The sequence below is a fragment of the Eumetopias jubatus genome, unplaced genomic scaffold (genome assembly GCF_037043125.1).
Source record: "Eumetopias jubatus isolate StellerSeaLion01/CBP00866 unplaced genomic scaffold, mEumJub1_p1.0 scaffold_4, whole genome shotgun sequence".
NCBI classification, from domain to species: domain Eukaryota; kingdom Metazoa; phylum Chordata; class Mammalia; order Carnivora; family Otariidae; genus Eumetopias; species Eumetopias jubatus.
Window position 1 is genome coordinate 153,159,144 of NW_028274810.1, and position 27,660 is coordinate 153,186,803.

General features: G+C 35.0%; 1 protein-coding gene across 3 annotated transcripts in view; it reads right to left on the bottom strand.

The window, feature by feature from the left end:
• Positions 1 to 4,214: 4,214 nt before the first annotated feature.
• Positions 4,215 to 27,660, bottom strand: part of RIPK2 (receptor interacting serine/threonine kinase 2) — a 30,989-nt gene continuing 7,543 nt past the window's right edge. For 2 of the 3 annotated variants that reach the window (XM_028112337.2, XM_088022791.1), the window contains 9 exons: positions 27,392 to 27,547; positions 20,395 to 20,552; positions 19,444 to 19,493; positions 18,450 to 18,611; positions 14,159 to 14,244; positions 9,863 to 9,952; positions 8,919 to 9,012; positions 7,130 to 7,285; positions 4,215 to 6,333 (listed from right to left, as the gene is read on the bottom strand). In XM_028112337.2, coding sequence (XP_027968138.1) covers positions 5,996 to 6,333; positions 7,130 to 7,285; positions 8,919 to 9,012; positions 9,863 to 9,952; positions 14,159 to 14,244; positions 18,450 to 18,611; positions 19,444 to 19,493; positions 20,395 to 20,552; positions 27,392 to 27,547 — 1,290 coding nt within the window. In that variant the 3' untranslated portion in view covers positions 4,215 to 5,995. The remainder of the gene's footprint in view (positions 6,334 to 7,129; positions 7,286 to 8,918; positions 9,013 to 9,862; positions 9,953 to 14,158; positions 14,245 to 18,449; positions 18,612 to 19,443; positions 19,494 to 20,394; positions 20,553 to 27,391; positions 27,548 to 27,660) is intronic. The other variant, XM_028112346.2, reaches the window with a different exon arrangement.

The following is a 27,660-nucleotide window of genomic DNA, read 5'->3' on the forward strand; positions in this document are numbered from 1 at the left end:
AGAGGGAGAAGCAGGCTTCCCACGGAGCAGGGAGCCCGATGTGGGGCTGGATCCCAGGACCCTGGGATCTTGACGTGAGCCGAAGGTGGACTCTTAACCTGGGATCATGACTTGAGCCAAAGGCAGACGCTTAACCAATTGAGCCACAAAGGCGCCCCTCTTTATGTCCTTTCTGAAGAAGCAGAGTATCTGGTCATTTAAGCCATACTCTCACTTAACTACATAAATCAATAAAGAACTGATTAATTTTTTCTTTTTTGTATTCTTAACTAGGGGAAGAGACTTCAAACTGGAAATGAAAACACTTTTAGCTATTCTATTGGTACTTCCCCATTTGCTCAGCGTCTCAAAATATCCTCATAAAGGAATTAGCCACAGATTATGGATGTTGCAGACTAATTATCTACCATAACAAACTCCCTAGGTCAGTAGTGGAATGAGAAGTGGGACGGTAAACCGTTTATGGGGGCCCCTGGGTGGCTCTGTCAGTTAAGCGTCTGCCTTCAGCTCAGGTCATGATCTCAGGGTACTAGAATGGAGCCCTGTATCCACCTCCCTGCTCAGTGGGGAGTCTGCTTCTCCCTCTCCTTTCCCCCCCACTCCCCACCTCCCGCCCCATTCATGCATGCACGCTCTCTTTCTCTCAAATAAATAAATAAAAATATTTAAAAAAATGAATAAACAGCTTCTGGGTTATTATTTTGAGGATCATAGTTTGAACTTTTTCTAGATGTTTGTTTCTATTTCATAGCAACTTGTAATTTTAAAGATATAGCCAGTCAAATCTCTCTAAGGGTATTATTTATACTTATTTTAAAGTTGTTTTCTGTGTAATCTTTAATTTTCTTAGTTTTTTTTTCTTCAGATGTTTAATTTGGGGATTCTTTATACAGTTGGTATCCTTAAATCATGAGATTTTGGTGGACACAGTGCCTTGCATCTAGACTTCATAAGCAGAGCCTGAGCAATACCATATTTTTTCTATGTAAGGATAGGAGACATGTTCCTTTTTAATATTTTAATGTACTCAGCCCCCAAACCCTTAAGAAAAGTGTGCTTACATTGAAACACACATTTTGGATGAAAAAATAAGCCAATGCTTTAAAAACTGACCTGGAAATAGAGATTATTTGGTTAAACTTGTAGATTACATAGTCTTTTATGATATTGTGTAACACTTTAAAAATATTTCAATTATATTCATTAGTGAATAGGTACATGGTTGTACCTTAATAATGATGATTAGTTGAGATTTGTCATGTTGAAGGGAGCAAGCCTGTGGCATTTTGCAGACTTTTCCTTGGCCCAGTACCATTCAACAATTAGTAACTAGGATGAAATTACAAAAGGAAACTTTGTCAAGTTTGTGGATGACAAGCTGGGAGATTCCAGATTTAGGAATCAAAACCATACTGAGTGCACTGCTGGAACTAGAATGAATTTAGAAAAATTAAGATGGATAAAGGTATAGTGTTATATGTGGACTAAAAACCCAACCCAACTTTGAGTATAAAAAAGGAGAGATGAGGCAAAACAGCATAGTTACAAAAGACAGAGGATTTTTAGTTCATTTTAGTTAAATATCAACTAAGCAATGTCATGTGACTTAAAAAATAGGCTTTTAATACATTACTTTCAAGAGAAGAGATATCCAACTGTGCTGACAAGACCTAAATGGATTAGAAGTATCACATGCAGTTACGGGTACCATACTTTGAAAGAAATACAGAACATACCTCTTAAATAGCAACTGAAGGAAGAAGGGATTATTTCAAAGTAAAAAAAAAAAAAAGAGTCCTCAGAATAGAAGAGTTACCTGGAAATATTATAAAGGGTTGTCATGTGGGGGAGGGAATAGATGTTCTCTATATAAACTGTCCCAATGTTTGGAACCAGGAGCGATAGACACATACACTAGGGAAATAGATTTTTGGATCAGTGTAGGAAAGAACTGACAGAACTGTCTAGACGTGAAGAACATGACCTGAATAGGTAATAGGCTCCTCCAACATCAATAGAAGTTTTTGATCATGAGATACTTGTCTATCTAATGTCTTTATTTGAGGAATTTGAGGCATAACCATGTGTAATTAATCCTTTCAACCTAGAGATTCATTAATTCTATGACATCAAATTTTAAAAGCGGGGCGCCTGGGTGGCTCAGTCTGTTGAGTGTCTGCCTTTGGCTCAGGTTATGATTCCAGGGTCCTGGGAGAGAGTCCCACACCAGGCTCCCTGCTCAGTGGGGAGTCTGCTTCTCCCTCTGCCCCTCTCCCCTGCTCATACATGCACATTCTCTCTCTCTCACAAAAATAAAAATAAAATCTTTAAAAAAAAACTTAAAAGATTAGGGACACCTGGGTGGCTCAGTCAGTTAAGCATTCAGCTCTTGATTTTGGATCAGTTATGATCTCAGAGTCCTGGAATCGAGCCTTGCATCAGGTTCTGAGCTGGTCAGGGAGTCTGCTTGAGGAATTTCTTCCTCTGCTCCTCCCCCTGCTTGTGCTGTCTCTCTCTCTCTAAATATTTACTAATTTATTTTAGAGAGAGAGAGCAGGGGGGTGGCAGAGGGAGAGGGAAAGAGAGAATCCTCAAGCAGACTCCTTGCCAGGCTTGGAGCCTGATGCGGGGCTTGATTCCAGGACTCTGAGATCATGACCTGAGCTGAAATCAAGTTGGATGCTTAACTGACTGAGCCACTCGGGCGTCCCTTTAAAAATTTTTAATTAAGAATGAAATTGGTAACAAGAGTAAAGGCAGCATAATTTTCCAGGAAAAGGAGAAGGTACAGACAAGTCAAGCAAAGGAATTTTGTTTTTAAAAGAAATCTGGGTATTTGACTTTGGGGAAAAAAAAAAAAAAAAAAGAAAGGGTCCAGGGGAGAAGGGGTGGAAAAGCAGGAGATTGGGAACTGGGCTCTGAGAGATGGGAGTTGAGATTGTAGAGAAGAAACACATTTCTGAAGCCAATGACATGTTTGTGAGGATGGCTTAACATGAAAGATTACTGATTCTTCTGTTCTCCCAATTGATAATTTTTCTTTGTAAATTAGGAAATTAAGTATTTGGGGTGGGGGAGGGTGAGCAGAGACTTAATGACAGAGGAAGAAGATAAAAACCAGCTCCCACTGCTGGATACTGCCACTGCCACACCCCAGTCTTTCATAGTGATGCCCATTTCTTTAGTATAACTTTCAGCAAATTTATTCTTGCTTCTTGTCTTGTCCCACATCAGCTCTGCTCTTCTGCTGTCATAATTTGAGTGTTTGTCCCGTTCTTAAGTACTTCTTTAAAAAGCTGAGTGGTAGATTCAATCTACTGATCTGATTATCATGTTTAAATGATCTTTCCAAAATGTAAAACATGTCTATAATTGTTTTGGGAATTCAAGTGGATGCAAAAGAAAAAAGTTAAATTTACTAATCAAACCTCAGTTCTGAGACTATACATCGTGAAGACAACGTGGCAAACGGACATAAGGAAAACAGCTTTGTGAACCTAAAGGGCAATTATTTTATGCATAATTCTATTGCATCTCTTAAAACAAAGAGTCTCATTGTTTGCGTGTAACACCCAGTGCTCCATGCAGTACGTGCCCTCCTTAATACCCATCACTGGGTCAACCTATCCTCCCAACCCCCTCCCCTCTGAAACTCTGTTTGTTTCCCCAGAGTCCATAGTCTCTCATGGTTCATCTTCCCCTCTAATTTCCCCCCTTCATCATGGAACACTATAGCAAAAACTAATGAAGTGCTGTATGGTGACCAACATAACATAAAAAAAAAAAAAAAAAGACCAAAGTGACAACTACCAAAAAAAAAAAAAAAAAAATTCACAGTAAAAAAAGCAAGCAAACAAACAAAAAAACCAGAGTCTCAAACTTTAGCACACGTAATGGCCTGGATGGTTTGTTAAAACAGATTTCTAAACTTTCCTACCTGGGATTGATTCAGGTTTGAGATAGGGGCCATGAGGCTGCATTTCTCACAAGCTCCAGGTGATGCTAATGCAGCTGCTCTGTGGACTACACTTATGGGTAAAACTCTTTTAAAATACACTGCAAAGAATGCCATTTTCAGATTATCTAGTACTATCTAGTTAAAAAAAACCAGATAATTATAGATTATTAGGTCCCTTCCTTGAGTGACAATCTTAATGTCATCCTTCCATTACTTCTATGTTTGCTGTCACACTCATATACTACCTATATTACAATTTAGTATTTCTGCTTGTCTTTTTATTTGAATATTATAAAATGAAACATTATATATTATAAATACAAAATCAGTACCACTTGTCATATGTAGGTCATTTTCAAATAAAATACAATTTAAAAAACTATAAAATTCTTGCTATTGTTTTTTTTTTAAGATTTTATTTGAGAGAGAGAGAGGGAGAACGAGCAGGGGGGAAGGGGAGAGGGAGAGGGAGAAGCAGGCTTCCCACTGAGCAAGGAGCCTGATGTGGGACTTGATTCCAGGACCCTGGGATCGTGACCTGAGCCGAAGGCAGATGCTTAACTGACTGAGCCACACAGGCGCCCGCTAAATATTGTTTCTGAAGTTCTGAAGCCTATTCTTTTTCTTAACAAGGGGGATTAAAAGATGACAGCACAATTGTGACATTCTCCTTTACTTAATTAGAAGGTTCAAAGAAGAACTGAAGAGAACTTCCTTACTATTTGACTTAAATGTTTAGTGCTGTGTCTATGTACAACCTAAATCAATCCCATCTTCTCAACTTATTTCTCAATTAAATCTTTATCCTAACACCTTAAAAATAAGAGATATAATAGATCACTCATATACTTAATTGGTTTCCATTTTTACCTAATTTCCGTATTTCTCAGAGACATAGTAATAAGGTACCACAGGTTAATGTCAAGCTCCAAATGGAGATTAAAATACTTATTTTATAATTTTAATAAAATATTTACTTGCCCCAACCTCCTTCTCCTTCTTTTTTCATACAGTGCGTCTGGTGCTTCTTGAAAGTTTGTTTAGAATTTAACCTGCGTCATACTTTTTGCTGACATTATTAATAAACATTTTCAGAAGGGGGATTATGCCTTGTAAATTTTCACTTAGTGACATAAGCTATTAAACAAAAAAATTACTCACACTATATTGTTTTGGCTAAACTTGGTGAACAAGTTAAAAAAAAAAAGCAGCCTCGACATTATGCAGTAATTAAAAAGAATGAGTTAGATTTATTCCTGATCTGGAAGGCTGCACATGATGTACTATTGAGTGCAAAAATTAGGTTGTAGTATCATGTATTATAATAATATTAATGAAAGACCCTTTCCCACATGAATGTATACATATGAGTAGGAAGAAGGATATAGAAGGATGAACAGTGTGCTGTTAATTTTTGGTTACCTTGGTTGCTAGTTGAGGTTAGAAATGAAGGTAGAAACATATATTGAAAGATTAATTTTTTTCTTCATAGACTTTGTCATTTTACCTTTGAAACAGTTTTTTTAAAGAAGAATTCAACGAATAGGATTTAAAAATGTAATCTGGATAACAAAGTTTAATGAACAACTTTTGGTGAGGATTTGAACCTGGTACTACAGGTTAGAAATGCTGTACTAGCTCTAATTTATGTATAAAGCCTACATTTCCAAAAGCCAAACTGCATCTTAGACAAGTAATAAATAACCCATAAAGAAAGTGAATATGAAAATGGCTTCCATGAGAAATGCATCACACCTTAAGACATTGTTATATACAAGAATATAATTATTACATTTAAAAAATAATTTCAATTAACCAAAGAGACAAACAATTGAACTCTGTAGCAAAATGCAGACTTTCTAATATATTAATTTTAAAAAATACTATGTCATGGAAGATGACTAATATTTACCTGAAGAAGAAACTTCATTAAAGCTTCCAATACTCATGTGGATTTTATAAAGCCAATAAGATAAAGGCAACAGAAATATAAAATACCCTTTTATAGAATGACTTTTCTTCTTGAAAAAGAGTCCCTTATAAGCTTTTATTTTGACATAAATTTAAAGATTGTAACCGAGAAACCACAAGTATTTCCGGGTAAGGGTGAAGACCCATTTGCTTGTTATCTTTCAACTTCTGTACTATAACTTTGGCAAATTCTTCTCCTTGGATGTCAGTGGTGTCCAGTAACTGTCTGACTTTTGAGGTCCTTGTAGGTTTGGTACTAATGAGTTCATAGTCCTCCTTCATGATCAAGTCCCTGGACAGAAGAGCGTCTAGCGACTGGTTAAGGCAGGCTTCTGTCATCTGGCTCACAATGTCTTCCCTTTTACTCTGGATCCACTGTTGGGCTATGCCAGGCTGTGATTGCGCTGCAGAAGAGCAAAGCATGACAGATGAGTGAGGACAGGTAAACAGCTATGAGTAACACTGGATGAACAAAGAAGTAACAAGGAATAAAACCCCTAATTTTCTAGAATTATGCTAATATGGAACACAAGTATTTTGGGGGATGCTGCTAATTTTCAGGAAACACTCAGATATTTGGGTTATCTCTTCTTTTCCCTTCAGTTCCCTTCCCAGAAAAAGACTTTTTATATGCTATAAATCCACGGGGGCAAAACCCAATCTATGTTATAGATATATATATTTTTTAATATAAAGGATATCCGCATATTTTTTTTTTATTTTTTTTTTTTTTAAAGATTTTATTTATTTATTCATGAGAGACAGAGAGAGAGAGAGAGAGAGAGAGAGGCAGAGGGAGAAGCAGGCTCCCAAGGAGCAGGGAGCCTGATGCGGGACTCGATCCCAGGACCCTGGGATCATGACCTGAGCCGAAGGCAGACGCTTAACCATCTGAGCCACCCAGGCGCCCCCGCATATTTTTTAAATAAACAAAAATAACTTCACCTTTAGTAACATATTAAGTCACACCTCCTTTTAGCACTCCCTCCCTACATAGATGTTAGATGTTCATGGAATACCATGTGGGCCTATTATTACATGTTAGCACTCTTATCTCCTAGGATTGGCAGTACTTTCCTACTTAAGAAGGTATATATTTATCATGTTGAAGAAATAAAGACAAAACTTACTGCATGGCAAATATACTGAACATAGAGTTGCGAGGTAAACAGCATCATTTACAAAGTGCTAAATATTTACCTGAGTTTCCCTCAGCTGGGAGTGGATTTATTACTGCTAAAGAGCACAGGGTGGTCTTGTGATCACAAAATGTCCCCTTCTGAGCTGCAGAAATGTTACTATTGCAACTGTGATTTACAGGATAGTGACACAGCGTAGAAAAGTCTTGAGTTTTTCCTACAAAACACAGTATCTTCATTAGGGGTAGAATAGTCCTTAGCTATTCCTATTAGCTAAAATATCAACATCTGGGTCACACAGAGGATAGTATTCAATGTGTTTAAATTTTCACTGTTATTAAAGCTGGTTCATAAACCTAATTCCACAAGTAAATATATTTTAGAACAAAAATGTGTTTATAATGAATGTTTTTACCACACCTCTGTCTGTGCTTGCCTGTTTTATGTAAATTATAAATCATGAAACTTTACTTCTTCACATAATTCCGTATTTCTTCTGTGTCTTCTTCCTTCTGTATTTTAAATGTGTCTTCTAAATCTATTTATGATATCTGTCTTTCTACACTCTTCCTCGGTAATCCTATTCAACCTCAGGGTCTCAACTGTCACCTCTCTTCCAAAATCTATACAATTAAATTTCCTTTCTTCACTGAGCCTTAGTCTTACATTTTCAACAGTCCACTAGACATCAACCTCATATGCGCTAAGCACCTCAAATTTGAAAAAAAAAATTAAAAACTTAATTATTCATCTAACTCTAAAACCTATTTCAACTATTTCTGTTAATAGCATCAATGTTCTCCCAGTGACCAGGTTTGACAACTTGTTCGCTTTTTCTCTCTTTCTTCCTACAAGTAGAATTCTATAAACTCCTTCAGTGTGTCCTCCATAACATTTCTCTCATCATTTCTCCCTTCTTGTATTCTGGATCAGGTCTCACAACCTCTCATGTATATTACAGTAACAGACTAACAGTCTACTGATTGGTTTCCCCACCTGCATTCTCCTTTTCCTTCCAATACATATTCCAGTCAGGACGAATCTTCCTAAAGCAAAAAATTTTTGTCATGTCACACCCTTGCTCAAATATCTGCAATAGTTGCTCACTACCCAAGTGAAAAAGCCCAAATAGCTCCGCCAAGTGTTAGAATTTGTGATGATATGACTCCACCCTATTGATCTTTTATCTCCTTTCATTCATCCTTTTTACCAGCTAAAACCAACTACTCACTGTTCTCTGTGTTTTCTTGCTTCTGTGCCTCTATGTTGTTCCTTTTGCCTGGAATGCCCATCTTTATAACTATAGGTCCAACCTTCAGTCAGAAACAATTTCTTCATGATGACAACATGGTGTAGTGGAGTGACATGAAAATATTTATCAAAAGACCTGGCTTCAAGTCTTGGATTTGCCAGCTACTAACTATGTGATCCAGGAAGTCTTGATTTTAAAAATCTGTAAAATGAGGAATATCTCCCTCACAAGGTTGTTGTGAAATGCTTTATAAAAAATGTTACTTTTCCAGTGTATTATCATAGCTCTCCATCCGTATCTCCTTTACATCACTTTCTATCTCATACTATGGTTACTCAGAAACATTTCTCTTCTCTTAGAAGGTATTTTTTAAAATATCTTTTCACAAAGTCGAACACAATGCCTTCAATATTTTAATGTATTTGTGGAACACCCCACTACTATTTTCACAACTTAAGATTCTAACATTTTTAAAAAAAATGAGTGATGGCTGCAGATGAAAGCTGTGTTCCATACAAACCATGACTGCTGACCAATAATATTATCTTAAAAAAAAATGGAAAACATGCAAGTAATACTGACTGAAAAATTTACATACTAGATAAAAAATCATTGTCTGGAGATGCTGACAGGGACTTTGAGGCTCTACTAGAATCACTACTTTCATGGGGTTGAGAGGATCCACACGATTCCTAAAGTAAATAGAAGATAAATTATTTAGATTAACAGAAAATCATTTTTAAAGATACATAGCTTTAATTTCTAAATAGTTCTTGATTTTGGGTTACTATAAAGAAGAATAAAAACTATTACAATTTATACCTTATAAAATTAAAGAAACACCTATATAAAACAAATCTTATATATTCTTAGGAGAAATTATTAATTTGAAATATGAATGAATGCTACTAAAGAAATCTTTCCTGGGCACCTGGGTAGCTCAGTTGGTTAAGCGACTGCCTTTGGCTCAGGTCATGATCCTGGAGTCCCAGGATCAAGTCCCACATCGGGCTCCCTGCTCAGCAGGGAGTCTGCTTCTCCCTCTGACCCTCTTCCCTCTCGTGCTCTTGATCTCTCATTCTCTCTCAAATAAATAAAAAATCTTTAAAAAAAAAAAAGAAATCTTTCCTTTTAGATAGCCACGGAAATGGCATTTTGCCTTTCATTAATCATTGTAAGAGGTAAGGACAAAGCAGTATTATAGCTAGTTTACATTTGGATAAGAAGGCATAAATATAATGGTAAAAATGTAATCAATGATTTGCCTATGGACACACTGGAACACCATTCATTATATGAAACAATGACAGGGACTAAAGTTAATGGCAAACAAAGAAGCAAGGACTATGTATGATTCAATGAAATGAACAGTGGCATGAAAATTAGGAGTGTTGGAGTCTGAAATGGAGATTGCCACTGGCTACCTAATAAATCTTAAAATCTCCTGGGGCTTTAGCTTCCCACATATAAAGGAAGGAATTAAGACTAAATGATTTTTCATTTTCTGCTCATATTTTGAGTTTATCAACATAATTTTTTTACCTCCTGTGGTCCATGAGTTACAGGTATGTTCAGAGATGACTCCATTTTCTTCTTGTCACATAAGTGAATAGTGCTCGAAGCACTCTGTAACTGGAATGAATGCATATATGTCCTTTAGTTGAAGGTGACTAGGAAATTATGTAAAATACAATCTGCTTAACATACTTTATATGTTTATACAGAATCAATGGAAAGTAAAATTAAATCATTTAAGGATATAAATATATAACCTAAAGGTAATAACTAGAGAAACAAACTTTGAATCCTGCCTCGTATCATTTGGTTACCTTGAGCAAATTTATCTTTAAAGATGGACTAATATTGGGGATGCCTGGGTAGCTCAGTTGGTTAAGCATCTTCCTTCAGTTCAGGTCCTGATTCCAGGGTCTTGGGACAGAGACCCACCTTGAGCTCCCTGCCCAGCTGGGCGTCTATTCCTCCCTCTCCCTCTGCCCCACCCCCCAACTTGTGCTCTCTCTCTCTCACTTGCTCTCTCTCTAATAAATAAATAAAATCTAAAAAAAAAAGATGGACTAATACCTACATGCAGGATTGTTTAAGAGATTAAGTGAGATAATGAACAGAAGGTATAAACTAGGTACTTAATAAATTTCAATTTGTGTAAGTATATGTATCTATGTATCTACCATAATTTTTAAGTATTTACTGTATTTTAGGCACTGTGCTGGTAAGTACAAGTATTATTTTCATTTTACGGATAAGAAACTGAGGGCTAAAGTAAAGGATACAGAGTGTCCTAATGGAATGATGGGGATCATGTAGCCAGTCAGGTCCGATTTAGAATCCCAGGATACTTAACTAATTGGATTTTAGGCATGAGACTTACTCTCAGTTTACCAATCTGTAAACTGGAGATAAGAATACCTATTTTGCAGGATTATTGTAAGGAGGATTATAAACAAAAAAAGTCCTAAGATTACTTAGTAAGCATTCAATACATGCTAGCTATTGAGCAGATGATTTATTTATATGCTAAATCTCTGTATTAAAATCATTTAGTGATTTACTCCCATCTCTATAAACCAGTAGGATTAGCTGCCATCATTAGTGAGTGATTTAAAAAACAAACCTGTTAGTATGCTTCTCTTCTCCAAACCAAAATAATGTCAACTGCTCTACAGAACTTTAGAAATTGGTGGGTACTACACCCAGCCCTCCATTATTCATACCTATGACTGTCTGCTCCATTACACGGGTAAGGAATTTTAGAAAAAAACCACTATTCATCTGTATATATAATCCACCCAGCATAGTATTTTGCACAAAGCAGTCCAATGAACATTTGTTAAATACCTTTTTATGTGAACCTTTAGAATTATTCCTTGGATCTGTCTCTGTTATATAAGTTTTTCTGTGTTTTTAAATTTATTGAAACATTTCTGATAATGCAATATCCTTGAATTAATAACATCATTTCTCATAACTGATGTTATGATAATTCAAATTATTTATTAACTAGTAAATCAACCCTTAGAAAGAAATGAAATGGAATATTAAGGAAAAACTTCTTTTGGTTCAGTTTTTACTTTTTAAGATATAGGAAAGGCTATCTGTGAAAACATGATTTATGGGACCTGGTTCAAAGAACTGAAAAAAATGAGGAACATCAAACAAAACAAGTCACCCTAACTGGTGGTCTTTGTTTTCAGAAATCCCTCCCTCCCTCCCTCTTTTCCTTTCTTTTTTTAAAAGATTTTATCTATTTATTTAAAAGACAGCATGAGCACGGGGTGGGGGGCAGTAAGAGCAGAGAGAGGGAAAAGCAGGCTCCCTGCTGCCAGCTTGATCTCAGGACTCTGGGATCATGACCTGAGCCGAAGGTGGACGCTTAACTGACTGAGCCACTCAGGAGCCCCAGGTTTTCAGAAATTTCTTTCCTTTTTTTTTTTTTTTAAAGATTTTATTTATTTATTTATTTGAGAGAGCGAGCATGCGTGCATGCTTAAGTAGGACGGGCAGAGGGAGAGGGAGAGAACCTGGAGCAGACTCTGCATTGAGTACGAAGCCTGATGTGGGACTTGATTTCATGATCCTGAGATCACAACCTGAGCCAAAATCAAGAGTAAGGAGCTTAACTGACTGAGCCACCCAGGTGTCCCTAGAAGTTTTCTGATGAAGAATCTTATTAAATTTGTATGCTACTCTTGGCCCTGCCATTAGCTAGCTGTGTAGTGTTGTGTAACTTTCCTATACCTCAGTGTCTTACCCATAAATAGAGACGATATTCTTCCCCTACCAGTTTCAGAGAATTGATAAAGAATATTTTTAAATAGAAAAAAATACTAAAATTCTTAGTAAAAACAATATAGCTACTTAAGAACAACAAAGAAAGTAATGCTTTTTTAGTAATTTAGCAATGTTATTATTAAATGGTATTCAGGTATTTGAAAATATGTACTTTATTTTATATAAAAAGCCTAAATTTCTCCTAAAAAATGAACAGTTTTAAATATAGATCGTAGTGTTTTGCAATGATGTGGATGGAGCTAGAAGGTATTATGCTAAGCAAAGTAAGTCAATCAGAGAAAGACAATTATCATATGATCTCACTGATATGTAGAATTTGAGAAACAAGGCAGAGGACCATAGGGGAAGAGAGGAAAAAATAAAACAAGAAGAAACCAGACAGGGAGACAAACCATAAGAGACTCTTAATCATAGGAAACAAACTAAGGGTTGCTGCAGGGGAGAGGGGTGAGGCAATGGGGTAACTGGACGATGGACATCAAGGAAGGCATGTGATGTAATGAGTACTGGGTATTGTATAAGACTGATGAATCACAGACCTGCACCTCTGAAACCAATCATACATTATATGTTAATTAATTGAATTAAAATTTAAAAAAGTGAAAAAATATAGATCTGAGTGTTTAAGTTGTTTGGGGACAAAAAAAAAAAAAAAAAGAACTGGAATGGTTCTCTTCCACTTTATAACCAAGAGAACAAATTCTTCTATCCACCTTTGCTTGGGAGAAGAAGAGAAAGTTGTAAGGAGAGAAAAGAGAACTGAAAAGATAAAGCAAAAAAAAAAAAAAATACAGAAGTTTGTAGCTACTAAGAAGTGGAGAGACTGGAATGTTGTAGAAAAGACTGTACCTACTCAGAAGCAGGAAGGTCAGTGAAAAGTTATCAAAAGAATGAAAACACAGTTCTCTAGTTCCTTAAAACACAGGCACTAATACTGCCACCATCAATTTTTAGTTTGGCTAAAGGTGGCTGTTTCTTCATGCATTTCCCTTTTAAACTAAAGGTTATGTCAAAAGATCCAGCAAACTGCAAGAGGCAATCAATGTCATTTAATGATACATAAACTGTAGACTATGCTTGTTTACAACTCAAGACTTTGGTTAATAACTGATTATTTTTATTATTATATCTCAGATGCAATTTAATGAAACTCAGCAAGTATTCAACTATGCTTACTTTGTCCCTAAAGGACTGTAGTTGCTTTTTATATTTATTTATTTATTTTTATTTTTTTAAAAAGATATTATGTATTTATTTGTCAGAGAGAGAGCACAAGCAGGGGGAGCTGCAGGAAGAGGGAAAAGGAGAAGTGATGCAGCACTCGATCCCAGGACACTGGGATCATGACCTGAGCCGAAGGCAGACGCTTAACGACTGAGCAGCCCAGGGCCCCTGTAGTTGCTTTTTAAACAAATTTTGATAATATTAAGAAAACCTTGCAGTAATAGGTCCTTTCAATTGTTCTAATCTACAAATGCCAGAATGAGTAAATAAGACAATTGTTCTAAGTAATCCATATCAACTGTTACTTTGATTTATATAATATGGAGTTTTTGAGTGGGAAAACAAAAGAAAATAAAGCATTAAAACTATACCTTTTGGCTTCAATTATTGATACAATTCTATATCTTAACTTGGCAATAAATCTCAAAAAAAGCCCAAGAATATTGAATAAAAAGAAGTGTAAGAACCCAGACTTCTATTACTCTGTATATATTAAAACTTTAGGTTAAGAAATCCTAGTGATTTAGGGCATTCATTGTACATAACGGGCATTCATTACACATTTTAAGCTTACATTTGATATATGGGAGTTCTGGAAATGCCTCTGAAATCTAGAAGTGGCATTTGAATGAAATGGAAAAGCTCTTTGGTGACAGAGAAAACAGTATTCATAGTCTCTGTTAAACTGTAGCCTATATATGTGAAAAATATAGATAATAACTAAATTAAACTAAGCTGAAAATCTCCATGAATAATATATGATTGTTTTAAATTCAATTTCTACTATTTCATTTAGGAATTTACCTTTGTTTTCTTTAGCTGAATAACAGCTTCAAGAAAAGTTATCTCTTCAAATGTCCTCAGAACTGGTTCAAGTTCTATTAAACATTCTACATAAGAAAAAAAAATTGAGTTCAGATTGCTCTAATCATTAAACTACAAAATATAAATGCTAATATTTCACTGATAAGGCCCTAAGTCAATTTTTCCCCAAACTGATGACATTTAACCCTCTTAAGAGTCTTTATTATATGCATTAAGATAGAAATATACATCATGGAATGCACTTGAGAGTCTAAAAATAAACCCTTATAGTTATGGTTAATTGCTTTTTGACAAAGTTGTTGAGGCAATTCAACAGGAAAAGGATCATCTTTTCAACAAATGGTGCTAGGACAGCTGGATATCCACATAAAAAAAGACAAATTTAGACTCTTACCTAAAACCATACATAGAATTAACCTGAAATTGATCATGCACTTAAATGTAAATATAGGAGAAAATATTCATGACCTTGGGTTAGGCAAAGAATTTTTAGATATGACATTAAAAACAGGATCCATAAAGAATTTTGATAAACGCACTTCAAAAAAATTGAAAGCTTTTGCACTTCAAAAAGCTGCTACTAAGAAAAATGAAGACAAGCCCCAGACTGGGAGGACATTTTTTCATATCATGTATCTGCTAAAGGACTTATATCTAGAATATATAAAGAACTCTGACAATAATAAGACAAATAACCACATTTAAGAATGGGAATATAACATGATGCAGCCATTTTGGAAAACATTTAGGAGTTTCTTAAAAATGAAAGATAAATTTACCATACGACCCAGCAATTCAACTCACTGATAGCAATCTAAGAGAAATGAAAACATGTTCACACAAAGACTTGCATATGAACAGCCATAGCAGCATTATTCATAATAGCCAACAAATGGAAATAATCATAATTACTACTACAACTACTACATAATATATGAACTTATTGCTGAAAGGAGAGGTCAGGGCTCCAGATATAAAACTGAGCATCACTAACATATGGATGGTATATAAAGCCATGGTCTGGACCGGATTATCTAGGGGGTGAACAGAGATAGGATACAGATAGTAAAGGGCCCATGTTAGAGCTCTGAGGCACTCCAACAGTTCGAAATTGAGCAGAGGAAGAGAAAGAGATTGAGGGAGAGAGGATACTAAATTGTGTAGCCTCTTGTGTCTTGAAGCCACCAGAAAGAAAGTTTCAAGGAAGGAACATCTAGTTAGTCATGTCTAATCTGCCAAGAAGCCAAGTAAGGTAAGCAGGATTCTCTAACATTGCCATCCTTGGTAACCCCAACAATGTAGCTTTAGTGGAGATATGAAAACAGAAGACTGATAGAAGTTTGTTAAAAACTGAATTAGAGGGAAAGAAGCAGAGACAACAAGTATGGACAATTCCTACAAGGTGTTTAGATTTGAATGGGAGCCAAAAAATGAGGTGGTACCTGAAGTCAACATATGAAGTCGAGCTTTTTTTTCTATATAAAAATAGGGGATAATAATGGAATATATCTGTGTGATAGCTGAATGATCCAGTAGACAGGTTGAGATTGGCACTGCCAGAGTAGAGCAAGAATATAAAGGAACAGAAGCTGGAGAGGGCTTGGGAATGGTCTCCAGAGCACAAGGGATACATTTACATTGTCTAAGTATATGGATACTTTTTTCCCCTGTCAAAGAGATAAGGCAGGAAACATGGATACAAGTACAACAAGATTGTAGATGTGGCAGTGGATCTATGAGGCAGTAGTGCTCTCTCACGGTTTCTCTTTTCTTAATGTAGTGTGAGAACAGATGATCAGCTCAAAGGAAAGATGGAGCATGAAGTGCTGGAGGTTTAAGAAGGGAGGCTAAGGTATTAACCACTGTCTTCTTTTCCTAAGCTCAGAATCTATCAAGAAAAGCCACAGAATAATGATAAATGATGATCAAAGTATCAACCTTTATTACCCATAAAGATAACTGGAGAATTTACCTTTAGATCTGTAGCCAATGGGCTTGGAAAGAGTTCACAGCTTTACTCAGCCACAGGCCTCATCTACTTCCACATGTGGGAGCAGAAAATGTATGCATCCTTTAGACAGGCTGATTTCTAAAAGAAGGAAAAAAACTGAGAAGGAACCAGATAAGCATGCTCAGTTTTTCTCCAAAATTAACAAATGAGGTAAGTCTGAGGAAGAGTGCTGAGGAGCACATAGAAGCTGGGAATGTTCTTTCTATACTTTCCTTCTTAGGGACTGAAATGGAATTTCATCTTCACTTTGGAAACATAAAGAATGGGCCTTAGGTATCTCCTACAATAGTATAAAATGATCATTGATATAAGGAAGCAATTCTCAAACTTTTAGGTCTTGGGATTCTTCAAAATTATTGACTATCCAAAATAGCTTTTGTACTTTGTGTCATATCTATTGATATTTACTATATTACAAATTAAAACTGAGAAAAATTTAAGACATCAGAATATATATGTGAGAACACATTCCATTATTTGTTGGAGCAATGAAACCATCATACCTCATTTAGCCTTTGGAAAAATCCACTATATACTCATGAGAGAATGAGAATTAAAAAAAAAATCTTAGTATTTATTATTTTGGTGAAAAGTTTTGATTTTGTGAATTCTTCTGAAAGTCTCAGGGACCAACCACCCCAGGGGCCCTTGTACACACCTTTAGAACAGTTGATCTATGAAAATGGAATAGTACACGTATTTGAGAAGCATAACAGAATTGCTAAGTAGTGTTTAGTGTCCAATTCTGGCCATTAATTAATTAATTTTAAAGATCTTATTTATTTGAGAGAAAGAGAGAGTGAATGTGAATGAGCAGGGGGAGGGGCAGAGGGAGAAGCAGACTCCCCACTGATCAGGGAGCCCTAAGCACCAATCCTAGCACCCAGGGATCATGACCTGAGCTGAAGGCAGATACTTAACGCTTAACCAACTGAGCCACCTAGGTGCCCTGGCCATTAATTTAAAGAGAAACCAATAACTCCTACTTCTGGCCAAGATGGAGCAACAGGGTTTGATTTGCCACTCTGCCTAAAACAACCAAAAAAGCCAGACAAAATTCATGAAACAGTGGTTTTCAAGATACTAGATACCAGACAACAAAGGACAGTGATCACTGAGATGGGAAACAAATCAGGTGAGCCTTATGATTGCCCATGCTTCCTGTGTTGAGAGTTTCTAGCTGCAGCTTAAGAGGGAAGTGAGGTGGAACCTCACTTCTCAATTGACTGGAAACTTAATTGAAGAGATGGGGCTGAAAGTCTGGGTAGACCAAGGCAGAGAGAGTTCATAGGGCAGTACCAGAGAGGGGAGACATACAGAGAGAGAGCTCTGTGATCTGCAGAAGGCTCCTTTAAGTATTCAGCAAAAGTCTTTAAAGAACAATAGGGAAAAACCACGAAGTCTGTAAAGTATGGCCTAATGGTATGATCTGCAGAGAAGCTGGAATTTTTAGAGAATGGAAAAGAAATGAATATTTGGAAGTGGCACTGGGGACAAAGGAGATATATATCCTCCCACATAGCTCTGGGAAATAAATAAAATGTGAATCCATTACAAGCAACTTTTGATTTTTTTTAAATATAGTACTAATGAGCATTGGACACAAATTTTGAATAAAAAATATATTTCACTGCTTTTTTAGTTAGAAAGATGATTCCCCAGTCTGTGGCTTATCTTTTCACTTTTTCTTAATAGCATCTTTTGAAGTGCAAAAATTTTCAGTTTTTTCAAAGCTCAATTATCATCTTTTTATGGATCTTGTTTTTGATGTCATATATAAGAGCTCTTTGATTAACAGAAGATCATAAAAACTTTCTCCTGTATTTACATTTAGATGATGATCCGCTCTACCTCTGAAATCTTAATTCTATCTAATTTGTCTATCATGGATCACCTTAATAAACTCTTGCTAGAGTCTCCTAGGTGGTCTCTTTGCTTCCATGCCTACCCTTCTCCAGTCAATTTTCCACACAGCAACAAGAGTGATCTCTCCAAAACTTAAATTAGATGTCATTTCCATACAAAACACACTTTAATGGTGTTCCATTGTACCTGGAATAAATTTCTAGCCTTTTAATGACAGCCAAAACCCCTCCTTATCTCTCCAATCTCATCTCATAAAATAAAAACAGCAACTGAATTAAAAAAAAAACTTTAAGCTTGCCATCTAACTTGTGTGATTTTTCAAGGAACATTTTATTCACAGTATATTTACTATTTTTGTAATTCAAAAGGTCCATACTAAAACTGTACACTCACTTAAGAAAGATGGTCTTTCATCTGGATTTTGCGCCCATCCACTTTCTATTAGAGAGATCATAAGTGCTCGATGAGGTATATCAAGTGGCAAACTTTCTTCATTAGTGTTAGGTCGATGTCCTTGTGATACACTATACATGATCTGCAAAGGATTGGTGACTTCTGTCAAAACAAATATATTTCATTCATTAGAAATATATTATGATTTAATACATTAATTAAATACATTCTAAAGTCAACCAAATGAAAATGAGGGAAACTTAAAATCATAGGAATAATGCATTACCCCCCTTTCTGTTAAAAACACATATATACACATATATATCCCAGCCAGTGACAGATTCGTCTGCCTCCTGTGGTATTTATAGCCTCAGCTCACCACATTAATTTTAAGCTTGGTCATCTGATTTGGCCAATGGAACATGAATAGAGCAGAGCTCGGCAGAATTGAGTGGAACCTAGCACAGCCAAGGATGGCCACTCACACCTAATGTGAATGAGGAACATATACTTATTTTGTAAGCTACTGAGATTCTGAGGTTGCTACACAGAAAGCTGACCCATACAATCCTCAAAATAAAGAAATGGACAATGTTATCAGAAAACTTAAAAGTTATTCTTTAAAGTTTGTTATAGAAGGAGCACTAATTAAATTTTCAAATAAAGAGTTTTAGAGCTGGAATGAATCTTAGAATTCAAAATTTCCATTTTGCAAATTAAAAAGAAATGAAGACTCAAGAGATTTAGTGGCTTGATTACAGAGCTAATTACTGTCAGAACAAGAATCAGAATCTACATTTTTCTGACCCTTAATCCAGTACAGTTTCCAATATACAGTGGATTCAGAATTGATAAATTGTTATGTTTTTATAGTGTGTTTTCCAAAAAATGAATGGTAGGCAGATTTAAAATAAGATGGGCTTTATTTAGATAGTTCTGAATATGGCCTACCAACATGCTGTCATCTAGAATAAGAAAGTGAAAGTACACTTACCTTCAAAAGGCTGTTTTCTGGATAAGACTTCCCATGTGATCACTGCATAGCTTTTAAAGATAAAAATATACATACAGGACATTATAAACTAACTATGAACAATAAACTAAAATAGTACTGATTTTAAAAGCTGACTGTGGAGATATCGTTTTTGCAAGTAATAAGGTAGGGAAATGCTATATAAAGAATCACCATAATCAAAATGATGAATGTTTATATACAGTTTTGTTCTGAAAGGGAACTAATCTAATTTGAAAAATTAACAAATTACTGTAATAAAAAATTTGGAGTTATAGGCAAGGATAACTTGTTGTGGATGATTCTTAATCACCTCTAATTACATGATTCTATTATTCACACAAAATAAAGAGCAATAAAAAAGATGATCTCATGTAGCCCTATTCTACTGACTTTTTTTCTGGTCGAAGTACTGTCTCCTTTGGTAGTGTTAAGTATTAACCACACTGTTTCCCTCCCTCCTCCATCAATGTCACATAAGATAAAAACCTTTTAGTACTATATTATAAATTGACAGAATAATATATACTTTAAATTTTTTTCAAGGATGTAAAAGTGGCTTAAAGCAAGGCATCTTTAATTTGAAAAATATTAACCATTGTGGTCTCTTACTTTATTTTCACCACACTTATGAGAGAAGACTAAAAATCACACTTTAAAATGTAGCTTCGGGGCACCTAGGTGGCTCAGTCAGTTAAGCGTCTGCCTTCAGCTCAGGTCATGATCCCAGGGTCCTGGGATGGAGCCCCAGATCCAGCTCCCTGCTCACTGGGGAGTCTGCTTATCCCTCTCCCTCTGCCTTTCCTCCTGCTCATGCTCTCTCTCTCAAATAAATAAAATCTTAAAAAATTTTAAATTAAAATGTAGCTTCAAAATTCTGATTAATCTTGTTTTTAGGCAAGGTTAACTCTGAGCAAAAATAACATATTATACCTATATATATCATGCTTGACACTGGCCCTTGATTTTTGTCCAGGTTCATAGTTCTCAGGTGGCATATAGATAATTGTCCCTCCTTCTGGTGAAGATTTACTAGTTCGTGATTGTGAGAGGGACATCATACGCCATTTTGATAAACCAAAATCTGCAATCTGTAAGGGAAAAGAATAAATAATTGAATTTAAAAATTTTTTCTTAAAAAAAAAACAAGAACTGTCTTTGTTTATATTCATTGTATTTAGGTATGAGACCAGAGGAAGTGTTCTATATTAATATTTTATTTCTACATATACTATCAGTTTCTTAATACATTAAATTCTAGAGTGCTGAACCCAGTAACTCTAGAAGCAATATATACTGACTTGAAGTTCATGTCACAAATTTTAAAATGGAAACTGAGTTTTGAAAAATTAAACACAGTATTTTTTGTCTTAAATTCTGAATGAGCATATATGCCAAACACTACTTTTTAAGACCGGTAGTTTTACAGCATGTGGTTTCAAAATTGTCCTACACCTCACAGAACTGCTAAACTACTGGTATCTAATACGACTGCCACTGGCCATTGTTTGTGACTCAGGTTTATATGTTCTTATTTACAATGCCCTAAAAATAGTAACCTTAAATTCTGAAGCAAGTAAAATTCCAATATAGTATAGGTCATTATTACATGATTTATGCGTACCACTAAAAGAATCATATCTGTTGGCAACAGTCTATTTAGCAAATAAAACATATTTATGTCCACGACAAGTACTGCCTAAAGAATTACTGGTGACATTCTGCACTTTTGATATATCCTTTACAGTTTTGCTTCACTTGTAAATTTCGTATAGATGTTATATAACATCTTATAACTCTATTTAAAGGTTTCCTTAAAAAATGGAAGACAAAATATAAGAACAAAACAGTATTTAATGGACAAAAGGGTGTAGTGAATCTTTAAAAACATTTAATTTAAATTATTTAGATCTTCACACTGCATAAGTTAGAGCCACCAGAGGGAAATGAATTCTATCAAGCACACCATTTGTGTTTCAATTATTTAACTCATATACTTTTACTAATTTTAATAGAAAAAATTTGTTTAGTGTTTAGATGAATTTGATATTAAAAAACATTACTTTTAAGGAGGGGGCAGACTATATGAATTTTTTCATACATTATTAAAATAAAAGGGTAAGTCTAAGAAAAAAAATAGAAAAGACCAAGAGAAAACATGGTGCCAATACATGAAGAGCTAAGCTGGATTGATTCTGAAAGGCAATATACCACGTGGCTAAGAACATGGGTTCTAGAGCCTAAGGTTATATTACATTTATATTCCAATTCTACCACTTAATTGTGTGTGAACTTGAAGTTTTTAAAGTTTTCTGTGCCTCTGTGTGATTACCCACCTGCAAACTGGGGATAATAACACTATTATCACAGGGTTGTAGTGAGAAAATTAAATAACTTATTCTAAGCAAAGCATTCAAAACATTATCACATAATAAGTGTTCCATATGTGTTAATATTATTGTTTTATATACAGGTTGCTCTTATTCAATACAATCTGTTCTTCCCACCTACCCTCTAAAACCAAAAAAAACAGCACTCCAGTTGCACATTTGCTAGAATAATAAGCATTACTATGATAAATAGAGTTTATTTTTATGCCACAAGTGAAAAATGTTTATTTATCTGAGAGAGAGAGAGAGAAAGAGAGAGCACAGGAGTGATAGCACAAGTGGGGAGGAGGGAAGGGCAGAGGGAGAGGGAGAAGCAGGCTCCCCACTGAGCAAGGAGCCCAATGTGAGGCTCCATCCCAGGACCGGGATCATGTCCTGGGCCGAAGGCAGACACTCAACTGACTGAGCCACCCAGGTGCCCCCAAAAGTGAAAAATGTTAAAAAAAAAGAAAACCTGAGATGTGGTCTCACCTTATACCTGAACTATAATTTGCAAATTCCTGGGCTAAATGTTGGTTTGAATACAGTGTTGTAGAAAATGTATTCCTGAGTTTGCTTCCTTATGTGCTCCTTCACCTAAGATCTTCATCTTTATTTTCAAACCTGACCTAAAAACCTTAATCAGAATTCTATGAGCTGATTTAGTCTGGTTTTCACATAGAACTATAATTCTCCCCTTTCTCTGTTACAAATAATACCATTATGAAAGGCATGACTCATTAAATCTGGATCTTCAACAGAAGAATAAAAGTGAATAATGTGAGGGAAGGAATATGAATGCCACGATTTCTTGAAGGTCTTGATAAATTTATCATTCAGCCATGAAGATAGAGAATAAGAACTTTCCCATTCTACACAAGGTCTTAATATGCATTTCGAAGCTAAGGGCTTTCTTTTTAACTAAAAAGATGATTTTAAAAATTAGAGGAAATTAAAACACACTACTCATAAAAATCCACAATCCTCTCACCCTAGTAGAATAGCTATTTTCATTTACATATACTATCCATATCTATAAAACTATAAAGTTATCATCAGTAAGAAGTTACAAAGAATAACCCTGAAGTATTCTGGTTTCCACACTGGACTGAGAGAATAGCAGAGAAAGCAAATATGGCACATATAAATATTTTCATTTCAAAGAAGCCTATTACTAGTTCATTTGTATCTAAGGTGCACTAATGGACACGGGGCAGATAACCAAACTAATGTATCCTTTTTAAAGTAGAAAAGTCTCAGTTGACCTTAATCAGTAGTAAACATTTTTCTTTCAGATACTATGTTTCTGGTCAGCATTCCAGTGAGATAACTTCAGAAAATGGTAGCAAGGTGTAAATTTCCATTTAATTTCATTAAGTATTTTTAAAGATATTTTGCACTTCATTTAAAGGCCTTTCCAAGAAGATAGGCAGATTAAATAACTGTTACTTTTTCATGAGTCAGTGATGAACTTTGACTTTTAACGGACATTTATAAAGTACAAAGTAGAGACACATAAGATGCATGTAAAAGAATGTCGCTAATTTATAAGAATAGTATTAGAAAGGTCACAGCTCTGTATGTACTAAATTAATAAAAATTATAAAAACTACACCTAGCCAAACTATTCTAAATTTTATTCATATCAAAGAAAGTCCAAGGACACCCTGTTGATCAGTGAAAACAAGAAAGTAAGAATCATTACCTATTACTTTGCTTCTGTTTACTCTGCTAAGTATAGTTTCCAGACTGAGATGAAGAAAGTATAGTCCAAGGACATTGAAAGGTTTAAAAAGTGCAAATCTCAGGTTATTTTATATATATTTCAGGTTATTGAGAATACTTGCAAATATCTCCATGGTGCTATCAGCGTTCTTTGTGGGACAGAATGGAGAGGTACTACAGGATATGAGAAAAATAAATGCCATTCTGACTTTCAAAAAGGAAAGAAAATGTTGATTTTTGCAAATCTACTTATTGGTGGACACTATCCTTAATCCCTGCTTTAAAAATTTAGAAAATTTAATAAAAGGGATACCAGCAGGAATTCATGAAAAACAAATCATATCAGACCAGTGGTCAGTTTCAGGTCTCACATGCTATATCCCAAGTCCTTGGCACAATGCCACTGCTGCTCCATAAATGTTTACTGACTAAAATTATGACCAATTTCATTTCCTTTTTTGACAATAGTACTGTCAAAGAGTAAATGTTAAAACAGTTTGCATATTATAAAACACTTTATATTTTATAATAACATGCTTGACTATTAAGTTATCAGGCCTATCCATATATTATAGAAGATCTGGAATTCATTCATTTGTTTATTCAACAAATACTTAGTTAATGCTTCAATATGGCAACTGCTGAGCAGGTGGCAGTTTAATAAAATAGACTAAATTTCAGTCTTCGTGGAGTTTATTTTCTAATTGGGGGAGACAGTCAATAAACATATTAATAAAAATATGACAGATGGTGAAAAATAATATGCAGAAGCATAAATCAAGGTGCAAAGGCACAGAGGAACTGGGTGGGTCATCAGGGAAAGCCATTCTAAAGAAGGTGAGGGAATAAGCCAGGAGGACACCTGGGAAAGTAGTCAAGCAAGGACTCCTGATGATATTCTCAAGGAAAAAATGGAGAAATATGTAAAACAGTTCTGCACAAAGTAGTCCACACAAAATTAATGATTAGTCTCCAAAAGTGCTAATTAAGGATTGATACTGACCTGGAAGGAGGTTCTAAGCACCATGTTGTGAGGCTCTGATCTGAGCTCTGTACTGGTTAATATTTAATCATGACTTAAAGATACAAAAACTAGCTAATTAAATCTGAGGATGACATAAAGCTGGGAGACAAAGTTAAAACCCTTGAGCTACAGAAATAATGCTGAAAAAGATCTTAAGAGGTGGAAGTGATCGCTCAAATCTAACAAAATAAACTTTGATGATGTCCAGAAAGTATTCTGCAAAGTACACGATAAGGAGATGTGGCTTAAGCAGTAATACCTAAACAAAAGAACCTCTCAGGGCTTGTTGATGCTAAGCCCAATTTAAACGTTGTGAAATGATCACCCCCCAAAAGCCAATGATTCATTAATTATTAAACAAAGTGCTTAGGGACCAGGGAAATGGCACTTCCATTCAAGTCTATATTCATAAGGTCACAAGGAGTATTTTGTTTCATTGTGAGGATAAAAATTTAACAGAGATTTAAACACAGAAGCATCTGGATAGCACCTGTGATTAAAAGCAATGTAATAAGGAAGTTGGTTGAAAGAACTAAGGATGTTCAGAACACAGAAGAACAAAACACAAGTGTATGTCAGGGGCAGGGGGATTATAGCCATCTGTAAACATTGAGAGGGCTGTCATATGGGAAGTAGAATTGGACTTATTCAGTTTATCACAAAGAATAGAACTAGGACCCATGGATGAAAACAAACGGAAGGCATTTTGATTAATCATATAAGAAAATGTCACAGTCATTTAAGTATGGAGATTAAGACTCCCCTGTCATAGACTAACTGCCTTGGGAGATAAGGGACTATTATAGTGAGGATCCAGACTTGAATGGACTTGCTGACCATTAAGGCACTTCTACCTGTGTGGTTTCATAGCTGATGTAATAGATTAGTTTCTTTTTTTAGTAGTACTGAGATGGCAGCTTGCTTCTTTTCCTTTCCCCTCCCATTTTATTCTAGGGAGAGGAAGTGCCTTTAACAGAGGTTTTGTTTTTTATTTAACTTTTCTCACATTTTTTGTATTAATTTTTCTATTGTTCCAATTTCCCTGTTATTTTTTCTTTGAACATTTTTTGATATTTACAGTAATCTCTAATTACATATATTATTATAAGAAGTAAAACAAAATAACATAAAAATAAAGTGAGTTACATTTAGTGTTAGTTACTTAGCAACTACTTTTTATTTGCTGTCATCAGTTAGATAGAGGGTAAACTATGAAATCACTACTACACCTGGTGCCTTTAGGCACCTAAATCTTATGACTTATACAAAAGTTAATTCAAAGTAGGTCCTAGATTTAAATGTAAAATATAAAACTCTAAAACTTTTAGAAGATAACATAGAAGAAAATCTTTAATACCTATGGCTTGATAAAGGCTACTTAGATATGACAGCAAAGAATTATCATAAAGGAAAAAAAAAACCCTGATAAATTGGACTTCATCAAAATTAAAAACTTCTCTTTGTGAAAGACCTTGTTAAAAGGATGAAAAGAACAAACCACCAAGCGGGAGAAAATATTTGCAAACTACATATCTGATGAAGGACTCATATTTAAAAATCTAAAGAACTCTCAAAACCCAGTAATAAAAATCCCAAAAGATCCAATTAGAAAATGGGCTTAAGACATGAAGAGACATTCACTGAAAAGGATATAGATAGCAAATGAGAAAGTGTTCAACATCATTAGCCACTAGGAAAATGGAATTAAGACTATGATGAGCTATCACTATATACCTATTATAATGCTAAAATATAAAACTGTGACAATACCAAATGTTGGTCAGGATATGGAAAAGCTGGGTCAATCATACATTGCTGGTAGGATGTACAAAGGTACAGCCCCTCAAAAATAGTTTGGTAGTTTCCTAAAAAACTAAACAAACCCTTACCCAGCAATTGCACTCCTAGACATTAGCTCTTGGTTATCTAGAGGAACAAAAACTTTTTTTTGAATGAACTTTTTTCATTCAAAAAGTTGCACAGGATTGTTCACAGGAGTTTTATTGTAACTGCCAAAGACTGGAAACAATATAAATACCTTTCAGTAGGTGAATGGTTAAACAATTTTGGTATACACATACCATGAAATACCATTTACCAATAAAAAAGAACCACTATTGATATAAGCAACAACTTGGATGGATCTCAAAGGTATTATGCTAAGTAAACAATGTTAATCTCAAAATACCACATACTGTATGATTCCAGTTATACAACACTTTCAAAATGACAAAATCATAGAGATAGAGAACAGATTAGTGGTTGTCAGTGGTTAGGGATAGTGGAAGGGAGGAGATGAGTGTGAATACAAAGGGGTAGCATGAGTGATATATTTGTGATGATAGAACAGTGCTATATCTTGATTGCTGTGATGGTCACACATGTGATAAAGTAACACATAAACTATATACATGCACTGTACCAATGTCAAATTCCTGGACTTGAAATTGTACTGTAATTACATGTAATGTAATCACTGGCAGAAACTGAGTGAAGGGTTCATGGACTCTCTTTGTATTATCTTTGCAACTTCCTGTGAATCTATAATAACTGCAAAATCAGAAGAAAAAAAAGGGCTTACTTGATCATTTCAATTAAGGACATAATGACTTTGTATTTTGTACCATAATTCTATTTATCTTTCAAGCCTAGGAATAACTAAGCCACTGAAGCTGGAAGAAGGGACACTGAAGAAAAGAATTATAGGCTATGGAAAACGGAAAGATATTAAATTGGTTGAGAAAAAAACACTAAAAAGTCTTTAAAACGATTAATCTCAAGGATGCAGATAAACTTTTTTTTAAGTAATTACCTTAACATGAAATTCATTATCCAATAAGATATTTTGAGTCTTCAAGTCATGATGAAGTAGAGGAGGATTCATATTGTGCAGGTAGTTTACACCCAGTGCAATTTCATGCAGGATGCGAAATCTCAGTGGCCAAGGAACATCAGGATATTCTGTTTTCTTCAGATATATGAAAATAAACAAAATGAAAATAAGTGACCATATTCATTACATTTCCACTTAGAAAATTAAATATTCTATGTGGAAATACAGTATAAACAAAAGTCAAGACA